The sequence below is a fragment of the Bufo gargarizans genome, chromosome 2 (assembly GCF_014858855.1).
Source record: "Bufo gargarizans isolate SCDJY-AF-19 chromosome 2, ASM1485885v1, whole genome shotgun sequence".
In the NCBI taxonomy this organism is placed as follows: domain Eukaryota; kingdom Metazoa; phylum Chordata; class Amphibia; order Anura; family Bufonidae; genus Bufo; species Bufo gargarizans.
In genome coordinates this window covers 307405124-307422537 of record NC_058081.1, presented here as the reverse complement: position 1 = coordinate 307422537, position 17414 = coordinate 307405124, and the positions used below count along the sequence as shown (strand labels likewise).

Below are 17414 nucleotides of genomic sequence, written 5' to 3'. Positions count from 1 at the left end.
TAACCCTTGCTTTGTTACTGGAAAAAAATGGATTAAAATGGAAAACCTGCCAAAAAAGTTAAATTTTATCTACATTTTCCTTTATTTCCTGTGGAACACCTAAAGGGTTAAGAAAGTTTGTAAAATCAGTTTTGAATACCTTGACGGGTGTAGTATCTTAAATGGGGCCTGTGGCGAAACCAACCTCGCCACTGGGTTTTGGAGGGGCCTGTTTACCAGCCTCTTGCCTCAGGATTATGGCCCATACTAACTTTAAAGGAGAAGACAGACCTTAAATCTGTCTTTGGAATTGTATTGTATGTTATGTGAGGGTACCCAGATATCTAATTTTATTGTATTTGTGTAGTCTGAGTGCCATTCACCTAATAATATGCACTCAGACTTGAGCTATCTGGGGATATGTTAAATGTCTGTGTTTACTGTAAGGGTGTGACATTGTATGTTTAAATGGTGATTTCTGTCCTGTTGTCTCCACATGTGTATTGGCGATTTCCCTTTGTCCTGAGAGATAATTGAATTGCGCATCGGGTGTCTCCAGGGCAGAGAGGAGGAAACCATGATGCATTGTGGGGATGTATTGAATCTGTGTATCCTGAATTGCTGCATATCTGTCCTGTGTTACAGTCTTCCATCTGGTCCCCTAGGGGCGTGTCCACCAGATGGGGACCTGCATAAATACGGGCGGGTAGCCCTCAATAAAGTGTGCCTGTTTTATCCTTCATCATGTTGAGGCTGGTGTTTGGGTAACTGATCAACACTGGGGGATTGCTATACACTGGAGATTTGCTATACTCCCCTGGTAGAACTACTAGCTCTTGTAAGAGCTGTTCCTGCTCTCTGGTTTTAGGAGAGGTTCACCACCCACTGGAAGCTGAAGCCCGGTCTTGGGTCAAGCGTGGGTGGAGGACGGTGAGACCCCAACCAAGCTGCGGCAGTTCGTGGGGTCTGCAGTGCGTACGGTGGAGTGCTTGGAGTCCTCGGAAAGCACTAGGAGCATCTATCGACGGAGGTACCCGGTCAGGGTGCCAGGAGATCCGTTACTGGTCCTTAAAAAGTGGGTTTTGAAAATTTTCAGAAAAATTTCAAGATTTGCTTCTAAACTTCTAAGCCTTCTAACGTCCCAAAAAAAGAAAATGTCATTTACAAAATGATCCATACATGAAGTAGACATATTGGAAATGTAAAGTAATAACTATTTTAGGAGGTATAACTATCTGTTTTAAAAGCAGAGAAATAGAAATTTTGAAAATTGCTATTTTTTCCAAATATTTGGTATTTTTTTTAATAAATGAAATATTTTAACTCAAATTTACCACTGTCATGAAGTACAATATGTGACGAGAAAACAATCTCAGAATGACTGGGATAAGTAAAAGCGTTTAAGTTATCATCACATAAAGTGACACGTTAGATTTGCAAAAAATGGCCTGGTCCTTAAGGTGAAAAAGGGCAGGGTCCTGAAGGGGTTAAATAACCACATTAGCAACACCTGAGGTAAGGGCCATACCAGAAACAACACAGACGCCTATTGATCCACAGGGAAACCTGTCAGATCAAACCACATGTTGTCAGTCTCCCCGATCTCCTTCCACCTGTCACAGGAACATCCGTGACTGGTATTTATGTGGATGTTACTTTGATCTATACCACCTCCCTAAACATTATTGTGATGCAAATGGTACCATATTAGCTCACGCTCCTTTACAACTAAATCACACCCTCTTTTCATTGAGCCACAACTTCATGTGGGGCTAGGCAGAGCTAATTTCTATAGACATTGATGGGCCACTGTGATAAATCTGATGTATGTCTAGACAGCCTAAGGCTACATGCACACGACCGCTGTGTGTTTTACTGTCCACAAATTGCGGATCCGCAAAACAAATCATTGAAGTGAATGTGGCCGCATCCGAGCCACTAAAACTGCGGCTCGGATGCGGACTAAAACAACGGCCTTGTGCATGAGGCCTAAGTTTTTTATTATATTAGGTTAATTATATTATATATATTTGTATTATATAATATATATTATATACTATATTAAGTATCTTATAATATATTATATTAAGGATTAGTAAATCTGCTCCACTGTTTTCTCTTGTATTGTCGTTTTAAGACAGTTTACTTTGGCTCCATTGGCAATAAAAAAAAAAAAAACGGCAACATGCTCTGGGTGTGTCATTTTTTTTAAAATGTGACTTAAAAAACACCAACTTTAAATAACTCTTTGAGGACTACATGGATTTCATGGCATTTTTACAAGCCAAAAAATGCAAAAAAAAAAAAGGATGTGTGACAATACCTATTAAGCAGTAATAAAGGACAGTAATTTATTTTATATAATGTATACATGGTAAACTTTTCATAATAATGACGATAATAATAGCAAAATATAATGAAATGGCATAAATATATCTGCACTGTTCTGTTGGAAAAAAAATCCTGAAATATAAACCAGTAAATGCAACTAGGGAGACCTCTGCTGGTGAACTTCAATAGTGCACATTTTGTATAAAATTATGGTGCTTTCAACCATAGGGTTTCTGCTGGTGTTCTTCTGTACTTTTGCATTTTTAGTGTTGTTTTTCTGCACTTTTGCCTTTTTTGCAGTAAAAACACAAGCTTCAGATGTTGGCTGAAAATCTATGGGAAATTTGAAACACAAGACACACAAATGTTTTTTTGCTACTGCCGTTTATATAAATTAGGCGTCTTTTTTTTTTTTTTGTCTTTTTGCCTGTAGCTCTTGGCGTTTTCTCATGCATTTTTACATTACCTTCTCTATTGGTAAAATTACAATGAAAAAAATAGTAGTGGACAAACACACAGATTGCAAACAATGCCTGACAAAAAAAACATTAAAACGCAACAAAACACACAGGTGGACAAAAAAACTGCTTGCATTTTTTTTTTATTGGTAACAGAAATGCCAGACAAAACTTATGAGTGTCAGGACCCTAAATCGTGGTTCACACACAAACCAGTAAAAAGCACCATAGAAACTACTTTTTTTTTCCAAACCACATGCATTTTTAATGGTGTTTTTTTAGTGCTCTTTTTTCAATACAATGTGTAGATATCTTTTTCTTAACAAGCGTTTTTTTTTCCCGCTAGAGAAGGAGGTGTAAAAACTCCAGAACAAAATATTACCTATACATGCTGCATTTTTAAACACAATACCGTAGAGACAAAAAAATAAAAATCAATCATAAATTTGATTTAAAAAAAAAAGCTGCAAAATCCTTCCACTTTTAGCTAACTATCTGCGTTCTCTGGTTGTTGGTCCAGAACGTTTCCCTCCGGATCCCTGTTGGACCTTTGTGGTCTGCTGTGGTCGCCCACCTGGGTTTATGTGTTTGTCTGTATTGTCTGTCCTCTCCCTGGTGTTTCCCTCTTAGTGTCAGTGGTGCGGACTAGCGATCCCACCGGCCCGTTCACTATCTAGGGCTCATTTTAGGGAAAGCCAGGGTTTAGGCACGTGATCGCCGCACGGGTGAGGAACCCGTCTAGGGACGTCAGGGCAGTCAGGTGCCAGCCGCAAGGTGAGTCAGGGGTCACCACCTTTCCCTCTCCCTTGGGCAGGGCTTTCCCTTTTCCCTCCCTGTGCGTGACGCTGGTCATTACATTGGAGCAATGAATGGTTAGATACTGGATCCATGTGAGGTTCAGGGCTGGTTCTAGCTTTGAAAGAGATTGTCATGTACTATATGATGTCTGATTTTCATGTTTTATATTAATGATGGGATAACCCCTTTAATAGTATTACTGGGGGTTGTAGGGGCAGTGTGGATTTCACTTATGGAGACTCGGTGACTAGCAGTTTGGGGGCACAGTGGTTTTCAATTATGGGGGTACAGTGGCTGGTAGTTTGGGGGCACCGGAGCTATCACCCCTGGCATCACTGTGGATGGGATATGCGACTAAGGGTCCATTCACACAACCGTATTTCTGAGACCCATTCATTTCAGTGGGGCCGCAAAAGATGCAGACAGCACACCATGTGCTGTCTGCGTGCACAACTCCATTCTGCAGCCCCGCTAAAAAGATAGAGCATGTCCTATTATTGTCCACAATCCGTGGCATTTCTATCATAGGGCTGAACCGGAACTCACACAGCCGGTACCCGTGTTTTGTGGATCTACAATCTACAGTCGTGTGCATAGACCCTAAAATTTGCATCTTTTCAATACCATAAAATTGGCAGAGAATTTTGATCTATTCACCCACAGCGTTCACCTGAACAGTCGCTGACCCTCGGCGTCACCAGCGACTGCTCTTATTCTGAGCAACGATGCTAACTCCTAACACTGCTCTGAGTCCTAGCAACGCTCTGCTAACTTGGTTATTTCAAAATGACTTTCACTTTAAGGGGTATTCCCATCTGGAACATTTATGGAATATCTATAGGATGGGGCCCCCAAAGTGTACAGACAGCAAGTCACGCATGTGCGGCCACCCTTCATTCACTGCTATGGAATTTTGGAAAATAGCTGAGCGCTGGTTTGGCTATTTTCAGGAGTCCCATAGTGGTGAATGGAGAGGTGGCCGCGCTTGTGTTGCTTGTTCTCCATTCGCTGCTATAGGACTTCAGAAAACTACCAAGTGTGCTCGCTATTTCTGGAACTTCCATAGCAATAAATGGAGAGGACGCCACACATGCACACTGTGCTCTCCGTTCACTTCGGACCCCTGTTCTGCACATATGCGGGGGTCCCCCATAGGGCTGCGCATCTTCACTCGTCTCACGATTCGATGCGATTACGATTATCAAGTCCACGATTCGATTCGATTTGGCGATGCATCACGATGCATCAAGATTATTACCCAAGTCCCCTTGTTTTTCAATTTTACATCAAAAAATTAATTCAATCAGTCAGAAATTGCACAAAAATATTTATTTGTATCTGCTATTTAAACAAATCATACCAAGTTCCCTGCATATCATATAGCAAAGTCTGAATGAACAAAACAGTGCAGCAGACAACAGTATTTATTTAAAACAGTACTGTCAGTGTCTCTGTAACATTAAACTGTTGTGCTGGCCTGGCTGGTGCAGTTAGTTTATAAGTTTTACCATATAATATATATTATATATTATATAATATTAAACAGTACCTACAAAAAAAGGAGCACTTCAGTTCCTGACTGTAAAACATCACAGTGAGTCAGTGAACCTATAACAGTCAGTGAGACAGTGACTCTGTTATAGGTTCACTCACTGTGATGTTTTACAGTCAGGAACTGTCTGTCACACAGTGTGTTCAAGTTGTCTGTGTTGCAGAACTTCCTGGTTCACCGTGATTGTTTTGGCAGCAGGAGCAGCACCACCACCAGCACCACCACCAGCACCAGCACCAGATGGGTAGTACGTCTAGATCAGTGCTATAAGCTCTCAGAGTTGTCACTTTACAGAAAACGTTACCTGCACTGAGCACTCAGCAAGCACTCTACCACGATACACCAACTGAAGCCAAGCCATGCCACCATTAGAGGAAGCTGGAAAATCCTTGACAGAATACATTTTCAACTGAATCTGAAAACCTTGGACAAATCTTTATGGGATCACAAACACACACCACAGAATACCAGAAAAAAAATAAACACACATCCTCCTCACTGAATCATAATGGTAAAGGGCAGGCCACAGGACGGGCAATGTGGCACAGCCACCATAGTCAGACATGATGTCAGAAGGTCGGTGTGTGTTTTTTTGGTTTGTGTGAATGTGTATTTGTGTGATCCAATAAAGATTTACTCCAGGTTTTAAGTTTCAATTTATTCTTTCAAGGATTTGCCTTCCTCTGGTGGCTTGGCGGGCGTCAGTTGTCTGGAATTAAATACAGAATTCTTTTGGTTGAAGGTTAAACCCCTAAACAGAGTCAGAAATTCAGAGCATGACAGACACATTGGGAAAACACCAAAAAACACGTCAGTGTAAAAATACAAAATGGATCGGACGGACAGTCGCATAATAGAAAACCATTCTCCATCTCCTCTCCACTCCAGTGCTGCTAAAAGCTAGAATAATATCATATATTCTGATTAATCATCACAGTGAACTTAGAATATATGATATTATACAATTACAAATATACATATTATAACAAAATGTTACATTCATTGATCGTTTGCAATTGCCACGACCTGCCGACCACTGCCAGTCACCTGCAGGCGGTCACTGCCAGTCTGACTGCCAGTGCCACGACGGCACCCCACCAGTCAGTCAGTCAGTCACAGTGACTGAGTGCGTTCCGTTGAGGACGAGAGTGGCATAACTGGCGTTAACCGTTAAGTAACTGGTCTTGTTGACAATGACAGGGATGGAGTTGGAGTAACTCGTCGTGAGGGAGGGGTGGGGAGGAAAAAGGGAAAGGGGAGGAAAAAGGGAAAGGGGGGAGGGAAAGGGGAAGGGGGGGAGGAAAGAGGGAAAGGGGGAGGGGGGAGGGAAAGGGGGGGAGAAAAAGAAAGAAAGACACAGAGACAGACACTCACAGAGACAGACACAGAGACAGTCAGACAGACACAGAGACACAGACAGACAGACACAGAGACACAGACAGACAGAGACAGACAGACAGACACAGACAGACAGACACAGAGACACAGACATACACACAGACACAGAGAGACACAGACATACACACAGACAGACACAGAGACAGACACAGAGAGCGGTAAACGGAAAAAGAGATAGAGAGACTGAGAGGGAGACAGAACGAGAGATAGGGAGACTGAAAGAGAGATAGAGAAAGACAGAAAAAAGGAGAGAAAAAAGAAAGAGAAAGGAGAGAAAGAATGAGGTAAAATTGAGGAAAGGACTAGTAGGACTAGGAGCCGGAGGAGAGGAAAAGTTCTCCTCCTTTCCTCCTCTAGTCTCTCCCCTTTCCTTCTCTCTCTCTCTCTCCCCTTCTTTCCTTCTCTTGGAGAAGGAAAGAGGGAGAGGGAGGAAGGAAAGAATGAGGGAGAGGGAGGAAGGAAAGAATGAGGAGAGAGGGAGGAAGGAAAGAAAGAAAGAATGAGGAGAGAGGGAGGAAGGAAAGAATGAGGAGAGAGGGAGGAAAGAAGGAGGAGAGAGGGGAAAAAAAAGGAAAGGAGGAGAGAGAGGGAAAAAGGGGAGGGAAAGGGAAAAGCGGAGGGAAAGGGAAAAGCGGAGGGAAAGGGGAAAGGGAAAAGGGGAGGGAAAGGGAAAAGGAAAGGGGAGGGGAAGGGAAAAGGGGAGTCTGGCAGGGGAGACAGAGAAATAAAAAATTTCAGTGGCAGAGACAATGCTATAAACAAAATCTATAAAATTAAAAACACTGCTCAGCATTTGGGAACATGTAGATTTTTCTGTAAGAACACCAATTGATCTACATGGTCTGGTTTGAGGGCGCTTCTTTTTGCAGTTACCACATCTCCTGCAGTGGAGAAAACCCGCTCTGCAGACACGCTTGTACCTGGGATACACAAGTATTGCTTTGACAGCCGAGAAAGGAGGGGAAATATGACCTCATGCTCACGCCACCAGTTCAAAGGGTCCTCAGTGAGAGGCAGAGGTGGGGCTTTACAATAGTTTTCCATTTCCTCTTCAGCCTTGGCATAGGGGGTCTTTTTGGGTTCTATTGTACCTTCAGTGTCAGTGAAAGACTGTCCCAGCAAACTCACGAGCAGCGATCTGGCCTTTTTGGGAGGAGATGGTGGAGATTCAGAATGGTTGTCTTCGATGGGTGAACTGTCCTCTTCTTCCAGAGTTTGTTTTCTTCTAGGCACTTGATGATCCTCTTGTGTCCTCTCACTCTCATCTGATGTAATCTGTGTTTGAACAAAAAAGAAACGGAAAAAAACAATAAGTAAAAACACAAATGTCAATGCCTTTGATTCTGATGGGGTGATGAAAAAGCACAGGAAACGGACAGTACAGTTCCCGCACCGCATCAGATTCAGAAGCGTGGTAGTGCTACTGTCGTTTCAAGAAGAAACATGATGGAATTCTTCAAATTAATTTAATTACCTCCAAGGATGCAGCTTCCTCAGTGACTCCTTTAAATATCTCCAATCTTTCTTCATCTGTGAGGATGAAAGGCAGTCCCTTAAAGCGAGGATCCAGTGCAGAGGCTGTATGAAGGATCTTCTTCTCGGCCTCACTGCTGTACCTCTTCTGGAGATCTGTTCTAATAGAATTCTTGATCTCATGGATCATGGGTGTGTCTCCCATCGTGTCTGTCATGCTCTGGAGAAGTTGTGCATTTATAGGGGCAATGAGAGAAACTGTTGGATTGCGCTCTTCTGACATCAGCATGGTTGCATCCTTCATTGGCTTTAATGCACTCACGGCATCCTCTGCATTTGACACATCTGTTTCGTTTAGAGTGCAGAGATCGGACTCTCCTCTTCTGACTTCTGGAGACAGCAAGGTGGCACAGACTGCAGGTTGTTGTTCCAAGAACCTCTCGACCATGTCGTATGCACTGTTCCATCTTGTTGCCACATCAGTTATCAGCTTATGATTCTTCAGGCCAAGACATTTCTGTTTCTCTTTTAGACAGTGGCTTGCTCTAGTGCTGCGGTGAAAGAATGTGGATATCCGACGTACTCTGCCAAGAAGCCTAGAGAGAGTGGCCACTTTCAACGCTCGCTGGGATGCAAGATTCAGTGTATGGGCGAAGCATTTCACATGGGGGAATTTTCCAACTTGAGCTGCAACTATCATGTTTGACGCGTTGTCGGTCACAAGCACTACAGATTTATCGGACAGCTGCCATTCTTCCACAACATGAGAAAGTAGCTCTGCCAGATGAGCACCCGTGTGAGACTCATAAATGGCTCTCGTTTGCAGTACATGCGACAAAATCTGCCAGTCCTTACTAACGTAATGTGCTGTTATTGTAACATAAGACTCTGTCGTGACTGAAGTCCAGGAATCACACGTTATTGCGACTCTACTTGCTTGGCTCATTGATGCAATTATCTTAGCTTTGGTTTCGTGGTAGAGTGCAGGTATGACGTTTTCTGTAAAGTGACTTCGTGACGGGATCTTGTAACGCGGCTCTATCGTCTTCAAAAGGTAGCGAAACCCACTGTTTTCCACAACAGAGTAAGGGCGCAGGTCCTTCGCTATGAAAGCTGCCACAGCTTTTGTTATTCTCTTTACCTTTTCAGAGTTGGGCGGCAAAGTTGACTGTAACATTGCATCAATTCTTGGCTGATCTGGGTTCATTTCCTTGGTGGTGGTGGTGGTAGGTTTTAGCATTTCTGGGTGAAAACGGCTGACGTGGTTTCTCAGATTAGTAGTATTCCCTAGATATTTAATTTTTGTGTGACAGATTTTACACACAGCGTATGACTTGTCCAATTCGTGCTTCCTACTTTTTTCATAAAAGCCAAAATGTTCCCAGATGTTTGCTTTTAAAAAGCTAGGTGCATTTTTTATCTCTCGTTCATTTTGTTCTACTTCTGCCATTTTTATTTACTAGCAAATGCAATGCATGCCAGGCATCTATGTGAATTTGTGAGTAGGGATGACACAAGTCTTGACGTGACGATGATGTTGTCAAACTCTGTCAGTTTGAAAAAAAATAATAATAATAATTTGAGTGACTAAGCCTAAAGCCTGCCACGAGATCAACAGAAAAAGTAACACTGCTGGCTGCTGGTGGTGGAGCGATTCTCCTCCTGCCTGTGGTGGACTGGACTGAGCCTGAGGAGTGAGGAAAAACGGACAGGTGAGGTGACACTATTTTTTTTTTTAGGTACGGTAATAACAGGCAGTGACCAGCTGCAGTCTCTGTGAGTGGTGTATCTGTGTGATGGTCACCTACCTGTCACAACAAGGTGGCAGAGTCTGGCTGGCACGTGGCACCTGCGGGTCTCCTCTCCTGCTGCCTGTGATGGATGAAGGGACTCGGAGTGTGCGACACAGGGGGAGGGGGGTGTCACTGTCGTCACGTCAGCGGGAGGCGGGAAAGAAGGCGCCCAAAAACTTTTTTTTCCAACTCGGCTCTGCTTGGCGGACGCGACGCTGACGTCATCAACATGCATCGATTATTTAAAGCAACCGCATCGATGCAGAATCGCTGGGGGTCGAATCGCGATGCATCGCTGCATCGATTATATTCAACAGCCCTAGTCCCCCACCTATAGGACATTTATAGCACATCCTATCAATATATGCCATATATGTCCCAGATGGGAATACCCATTTAAGCTCTTCTCTGAGAAAATCATGCATACACCCCTGAAACCAAAGTACGCAAATTAAAGACACAGAATAAAGACACAGAACACATTAATTGGGGATAAATGGCGAAATTGTTTATTCAAAATAGAAAATGGCAAACCCCCGACTCACGGAGAGTCGCCCTCCAGCACTCAGGAGAGGAAAACCCCCTGTGGAGGAAACCTCTAGGGAACCATGCATGGCTGAAGGGCTGCCCTTCCCTTGGGCTTAGAGGGTAATGCCACTATGTGGCTGCAACATAAATAATAAGGGGGGGAAGGAGGAGGGGTGCAGCAGCCGGGCTGATCTGGTTGGCTAAGCGGCTGTCCCTTTCCTCCCATTGGGCGATGGGCTTCCTGCTAGAACCTCCAAATTTCGTCAAGGTACAGTGGGCGGGGGTAGTCAAGCTCAAGGTCCTCAGGCCATGAAGTACGGCACCAAATATGGCTGTTCACCCGCTTTTTCCAAGGGTTTTTCCCTTATGACACACGTGCTTGTGATGTCGCAGTGTTCTGAAGGGTTAACCCTTTAGTGACTGTCAATGTGCCTTACTGCAGATGCCCTTAATCGCTTACTGACCGCACTGTGTCAATATATTCCAGTTTGGATAACCGCGGTATGTATATTGTTCCCCCTGACGATCGCAGGGTTTTCTGCTTTGGGGAAGCAGGTTTGTTCTGTTACTGACAACACTGCCGACAACAAGCCCCCAGACCAGTGGCTCGTATTGAACCCCTTGCAGAGCTACAGATTAACAGCATTGTCCGGTCAGTTTTATATGTGACCCTCAACCCTATCCTGGGACCCACTTGAGGGTGGCGCAGCCATGAGACAGACACTTGCATCTTGACTTTATTCGAGCAGGAGGTGCAGTGCTTAGTTACAATTGGGCACAAAGCTTGATGGTCACTTTGTTATTATAAGCTTGGTGGCTGCTATGGGCAACTGAACAGTCTATCAGGTGGACAGATTGATGGTGTCAGTCTTTCACTAAGGCACATGGCCCTATAGTTACATATCTTGCCCTGAGGGCACTCGGTTTCTAACAACTCACGCTTACAAGATGGGGCGGAGCACATGGATCAGGGCTCTTTTGTCAGGGCCGCTCCATCAGGGTTGCCAACCTAAATGTTGTTTTTTTTTTCTGGATAATTTATCCAAAGATCACAACGTCAAATTTTTTTTACGGACAAATTGGAAAACTATAATTAACTATAAAGATTATAAGTAATACATGTCTATAGATCAGAAACTAATACTGAAGACATTACCATTGTTTACTGTGAAGTCTAAAATGCTGAGAATTACCATCATAGTCACCTTCTAAAGTGCCACCAACCTCCACAAAAATTCAATTATTTTTTTCACGGACACTGCAAAAAAAAGTTAGCTATTTTTACGGACTGTCCAGGAATTTCTAGACGGTTGGCTCCCTGTGCGCAATCGAGGCCATTAGACACTCTCTTCCCTCCTCCCAACTGTCATCTTCCCCTCAACTGCCTCTTGCTGTCTTCTCTCCTTGACTGAGCCTAGACATCTGACTGATCACCAGCCACATCCCTGATTGGTGCTCGGCCCCTTTCCACATCAGACACAAGAAGACAGTTAACAGAGGACAGTTATCGTACATGACTGCTGGGCTCCATCTGCACCGGCTATTACACTGAAAGCATTGATGAAATAATTTAAAGGGGCAGCACCACCCCGTTACAAGCTGCAATATGGTGGCAACTTCAAGGCCACTGCACAGTTGATGGAGCCTTTTGCTTTCGGCTCCATCCACTGTTTTGATTTCAAGCTGCCGAAAACAGCTATTTGGCGGGGTGCCTGGTCTCCACTAGGGTTGGCAGCTGCCTGGCAAACCACTGGTAACCCTACATGTATTGCGTACATTATATAACAGGTTAGGGTGATCGCTTTCATAACTTCCAAAAAGTAGGACACCATACCTGGGACAGTGGGTGACAATACAACACACAGAATGGAAAGCATAATTTATATAACAGCATCAAGAGAGATTACAGGGATGTATAAGATGAGAGGACTACAACTCCCAGCATGTCCAGGCTGTAATTATGGGATTTCAGAGGAAGGGAGGAGGTATAAGAGGAAAGAACTACAGCTCCCAGCATGTTGATGTGTTTTCTATTATGTAAGCCTCACAAAGTGACTTCAGACCTTAACTGGTCCTTAAAAAGTGGGTTTTGGAAATTTTCTGAAAAATTTCAAGATTTGCTTCTAAACTTCTAAGCCTTCTAACGTCCCCAAAAATAAAATGTAATTCACAAAATTATCCAAACATGAAGTAGACATATGGGGAATGTAAAGTAATAACTATTTTTAGAGGTATTACTATTATAAAAGTAGAGAAATAGAAACTTGGAAATTTGCAACTTTTTCCACATTTTTGGTAAATTTTATATTTTTTTATAAATAAAAATGATTTATTTTATTTTTACTCAATTTTACCACTATCATAAAGTACAATATGTGACGAGAAAACAGTCTCAAAATGGCCTGGATAAATAAAAGCGTTTTAAAGTTATCACCACATAAAGTGACATGTCAGATTTGCAAAAAATCGCCTGGTCCTTAAGGTGAAAACTGTCAGGGTCCTTAAGGGGTTAAACTGTTTCTGTCTGGTTCAGTAGGAATCACAATCATGGGAAAGACTGCTCACCTGACAGATGTGCAGAAAACCATCATTGACACCCTCCATAAGAAGGCAAAGTTATGTGGAAGGGACAAGTGTGGAAGTAAAAGGTGCACAACCAGCAAGGATGACCGCAGCCTGGAGAGGATTGTCAGGAAAAGGCCATTCAAAAGCGTTGGGGACTTTCACAAGGAGTGGACTGCGGCTGTAGTTAGTACATCAAGAGCCACCACACACAGATGGATCCTGGACATGGGCTTCAAATGTCGTATTCCTCTTGTCAAGCCTCTCCTGAACAACAAACAACATCAGAAGCGTCTTACCCGAGCTAAAGAAAAAAAGAACTGGTCTGTTGCTCAGTGGTCCAAACTTTTGCATCTCATTTGGAAACCAAGGACCCAGAGTCTGGAGAAAGAATGGAGAGGCACACAATGCAAGATGCTTGAAGTCCAGTGTGAAGTTTCCACAGTCTGTGTTGATTTGGGGAGCCATGTCATCTACTGGTGTTGGTCCACTGTGCTTCATTAAGTCCAGAGTCAACACAGCTATCTACCAGGAGATTTTGGTGCACTTCATGCTTCCTTCCGCAGAAGAGCTTTATGGAGATGGTGACTTCATTTTCCAGCAGGACTTGGCACCTGCCCACACTGCCAAAAGTACCAAAACCTGGGATTACTGTGCTTGATTGGCCAGCAAACTCACCTAACCTGAACCCCATAGAGAATCTATGGGGCATTGCCAAGAGAAAGATGAGAGACATGAGACCGAACAATGCAGAAGAGCTGAAGGCTGCTATTGAAGCATCCTGGTCTTCCATAACACCTCAGCAGTGTCATACCTCTAAAGGCATTCAGTTATGCATTCCGTCATAGAATTGCGTTATGGTTCGTGGTAATGGAATCAATAACGCAATTCACCTTTTACCACCAAACGAAGTGTGAACGAATTTCGAAATATGAAATTCGCTCATCTCTAGTAAGTCTCATATGTTAGTTTCACCTTTTAAGTAGCATTACTGAAATGAATGAAATTTTGCACGATAGTCTAATTTTTCGCGTTTCACCTGTATATGTAAGTGGCTGCTAGCTGTGCTGTGTAACAGGATGTGGGGGTGGGGCAGCAGAGCTGTGCTGTGTAACATGATATGGGAGCGGAGCCGCAGAGCTGTGCTGTGTAACAGGATGTGGGGGCTGTGCTGTGTAACAGGATATGGGGGCTTAGCTGTGCTGTGTAACAGGATGTGGGGGCAGGGCAGCAGAGCTTGTGCTCGTGCATGTGAAATCCACAGGAATGCCCACAGAGCCTCACAGGAGATGACAGCAGTGAGTGAATCTCTTAGAAGAGCATTCCTGAGGGCATGTGAAGCAAAGCGGATACCAGTAAACTAACAAGTACAATTTTTATTATGTGCTGCATTACGGTAAGATATGGGGTTATAGAAGGACCCCTACTCGCCTTTTCTATTGTATGCTAAGCGCAGCCCGCCTTCTTGTTCAGAAATTTTGGCTATCATCTGATTTCCCTTCCATATCTCAATGGACTGAGAAACTAGACCAGATTTACAGGTTTGAGGAGATCTCGGCTTGGGAAAATCGCAGGCTTAACCCCTTTAGATCTATTTGGAGCGCCTGGAACAATTCTAGGAACTTCCCCCTAAACACCTTAGTATAATAGCTTTAATCTGGACACGAATAGCACTTAAGATCATAAGGCTAAACAATCCATATATGAATACCTGTATGTAAAATGATTGTAGTTCAGATACTCAATGTATGGCTCATGGTCCTTGGTATCCAAACATGTAATGCGTTTTAACATACCTATTGCCTGTCATCTACCCTGTTATTATTATAACACGTACTTTATGTGTATGTACTACATTTTTTTAAATAACAAATTTTAAAACTTAAAAAAAAAAAGATATGGGTTGATACAGGTCTGGATGAATGGTTACATAAAAAAGAAGTGCTCAAAAGGATGAGGTATATCAAAATCCCTCTTTAAACTGAGAAAGGACTCCAACTTGTTTCCCAACCCCGAAGCCAAAAGGTCTTTCAAAAGTTGGGGGGCCTGTTGCCTCCATTTTCTAGAGCAGGGATAGCCAACCTGCAGCTCTCCAGCTGTTGTAAAACTACAACTCCTACCATGCCCTGCTGTAGGCTGATAGCTGTAGGCAGTGTGGGCATGCTGGGAGTTTTGGTTTTGCAACAGCCGGATAGCCTCAGGTTGGCCATCCCTGTTCTATAGCTTTGGTAAACCCTGCCTGTGATCCAACATGTGCATAGGCTTCTCAAAAACTAGGTTTGTCCCTCCCCCCAGAAGGGGGAGCTGCGGTAGCAGGAGGTTGAGGAACTTAATGGCCACACACACAGACTCACCCTAGATCTTCAGGAGGGATGCCCATAAGGACATCGCACCCTGAGAAGTCCTTATGACAAACAAACATGAATACGTGAACAGAGCCAAACGAAAACTTACAATAATATGCAGTAGATGTACACAAATTCATGACAGTCTGGACCTCTGACTCTGAATGCTCTTTTTTGCTTCTCATTATTACAGAGTAGGGCTTCTTTTGCCTTTGTAAGTGCTATTCGAAGGTGCAGAGAACCTTGTGGAAAATCAGATGGTGTAGATAGTATTACAGGCAATGCTCCCTGGAAAAAGGAAGGAAAAAACTGCCTGTCTAGTGCCACCTATAGGTGTAAGTCGATGGATAGAATAGGGTAGCGGGATATGATATTCTGCCTGCTAAAAACATTGTAAACCTGACAAATACTCATCGGTCAATGAGATATATTGTTTATTTTTTTTTATTTTTTTTATAAAATGCACTTAAAGGGAACCTGTCACCAGTTTTATGGTGTCCTAACTAAGGGCAACATAAATAAGTGACTGATTCTCTAAGCAAAATGCTGGGTCACTTTCTATAATTGACCCAGTCAATCTGCCAACATCTTGTATTGAAAAGCTCCAGCTGATAATGATGAGTCCTGAATATTCATGAGCTTCTGACTCTCCCCGCCCACCTGCTGCTGAATGACAGTTTTTTCCATATGAATCAGCAGCAGGTGGGCAGGGGAGTGGCTATAGCTCTGAATTAAATATACGCTGGACTCAATGACATCACACTGGACTCAAATCAGCTCATTAGCATGTGGCATCTTTGTGTGTATATTATGAGCTAACCATCTGTCACACCAGTAAGTGGATACATCTAAGGCACTTTTTAGTAGTTAATGATTGTATATAATTAGTTGGATTATAATCAAATATCCACATGACAGGTTCCCTTTAAATATAAGATTTGTACTTAACTTAGAAATTAACTAAAACAGAACATCGCAGGTATCTGACAGTCGAAAGGCATTCTTATAGATAGCTGTGACAGAAATAAGGATAGCATATCCTCTAATCCTCTAAATTTTTACATGCATTGGACGAAGGCTTCTTTACAGAGAGAGATACAGTAAAACAGTCTAAGCTTTGCTACTTTTACACCCACATATTCATTTACTTAAAGGGGTTCTCCGGGAATTAAGAAAATGAAAATACTTAAATATTACTTCAATGTAAATATATTCCCAAATACTTTTCATTAGTTTTAATGGCTGGTTTTGTCTGGGGAGCAATCATCAGGAGAAACAAAATGGCCGCTGTCCTATTAGTACACAGAAAACCTGTCCTGACCACACATGAGGACAAGTTACTTTACAACACTGAGGTAAAGAGCTGCCTCAGCCTCCTCTCTGCTCTACTTGTCAGGGATTATGCTCCTAATAACAGATGAGAAGATCTTCAGCTGAATCTGTGGGAATGGAGTTCATGAGGATACATGAAGTACAGAGGATGGACAGGAAAGACTGTGGTAATGTGGGGCGGTGGTAATGGCGACTGCATTCAAGTGCTGCTGCTCAATAGCCACAAATCACCCTCCTCTCATGTCTCCTTATCTCCATTGCCACAGAGCTGCACCTGTATTAAGGATCATAATCCCTGACAAGCAGAGCAGAGAGAAGGATGCGGCAGCTCTTTACCTCAGTGTTCTGAAGTAACTTGTCCTGCTATGTGATTAAGACAGGTTTTGTTTGTACTAATAGGACGGCGGCCATTTTATTTCTCCTATTGATTGCTCCCTAGACAAAACGAGCCATTATAACTAATGAAAGGTATTTGTGAATATATTTATTATAAAATAATATTTAAGTATTTACATTTCCTTAATTCCTGGAGAACCCCTTAAAACTAGCAGTGGAAAGTGAGCACTCAGTCCTCACAAACTGTGGTTATATTACAATAATATAATATATAACAATAAATTATAATAAAATAATTATTATTTTCTATTTGTAACATGATTTTATATCCTAATTTTCTATAGGTAGAAATCTTTGGGTTTTGGTTATAGGGAAATACCCAGATAAGCATACAGTTGGAATTCCAGAATTCAAGTATGTTGCAAATATGCATGGAAATGAGGTATGTTTCCGAGAGATCCTAAATTACTGCTTGCACTTTGATACTTTTCTCATTGTAAATATTAGAAATTCATCTCTGGTTGTATTA

The 17414-nt window shown here is 42.7% G+C and overlaps 2 protein-coding genes across 2 annotated transcripts in view; one reads left to right on the top strand and one right to left on the bottom strand.

Moving 5' to 3' along the window:
* The window catches only part of CPM (carboxypeptidase M), a 115832-nt gene that overhangs the window by 79668 nt on the left and 18750 nt on the right, over positions 1-17414 (top strand). Inside the window, exon 3 of the mRNA XM_044277166.1 lies at positions 17230-17327. Coding sequence (XP_044133101.1) covers positions 17230-17327 — 98 coding nt within the window. The remainder of the gene's footprint in view (positions 1-17229; positions 17328-17414) is intronic.
* Positions 7241-9358, bottom strand: LOC122925809 (E3 SUMO-protein ligase ZBED1-like). The gene is made up of 2 exons (XM_044277165.1): positions 7991-9358; positions 7241-7791 (listed from the first exon to the last, which is right to left on the bottom strand). Exons 1-2 carry the CDS (start codon positions 9227-9229, stop codon positions 7303-7305), a joined length of 1728 nt encoding a protein of 575 aa, XP_044133100.1. The 5' UTR covers positions 9230-9358; the 3' UTR covers positions 7241-7302.

Coding starts and splice junctions, on each gene's coding strand:
- LOC122925809 (XM_044277165.1), bottom strand. CDS start 9,229: ATGCTAAAACCTACCACCACCACCACCAAGGAAATGAACCCAGATCAG. Junction 7,792..7,990: donor AGGAAGCTGCATCCTTGGAG/GTAATTAAATTA, acceptor GTTCAAACACAG/ATTACATCAGATGAGAGTGA.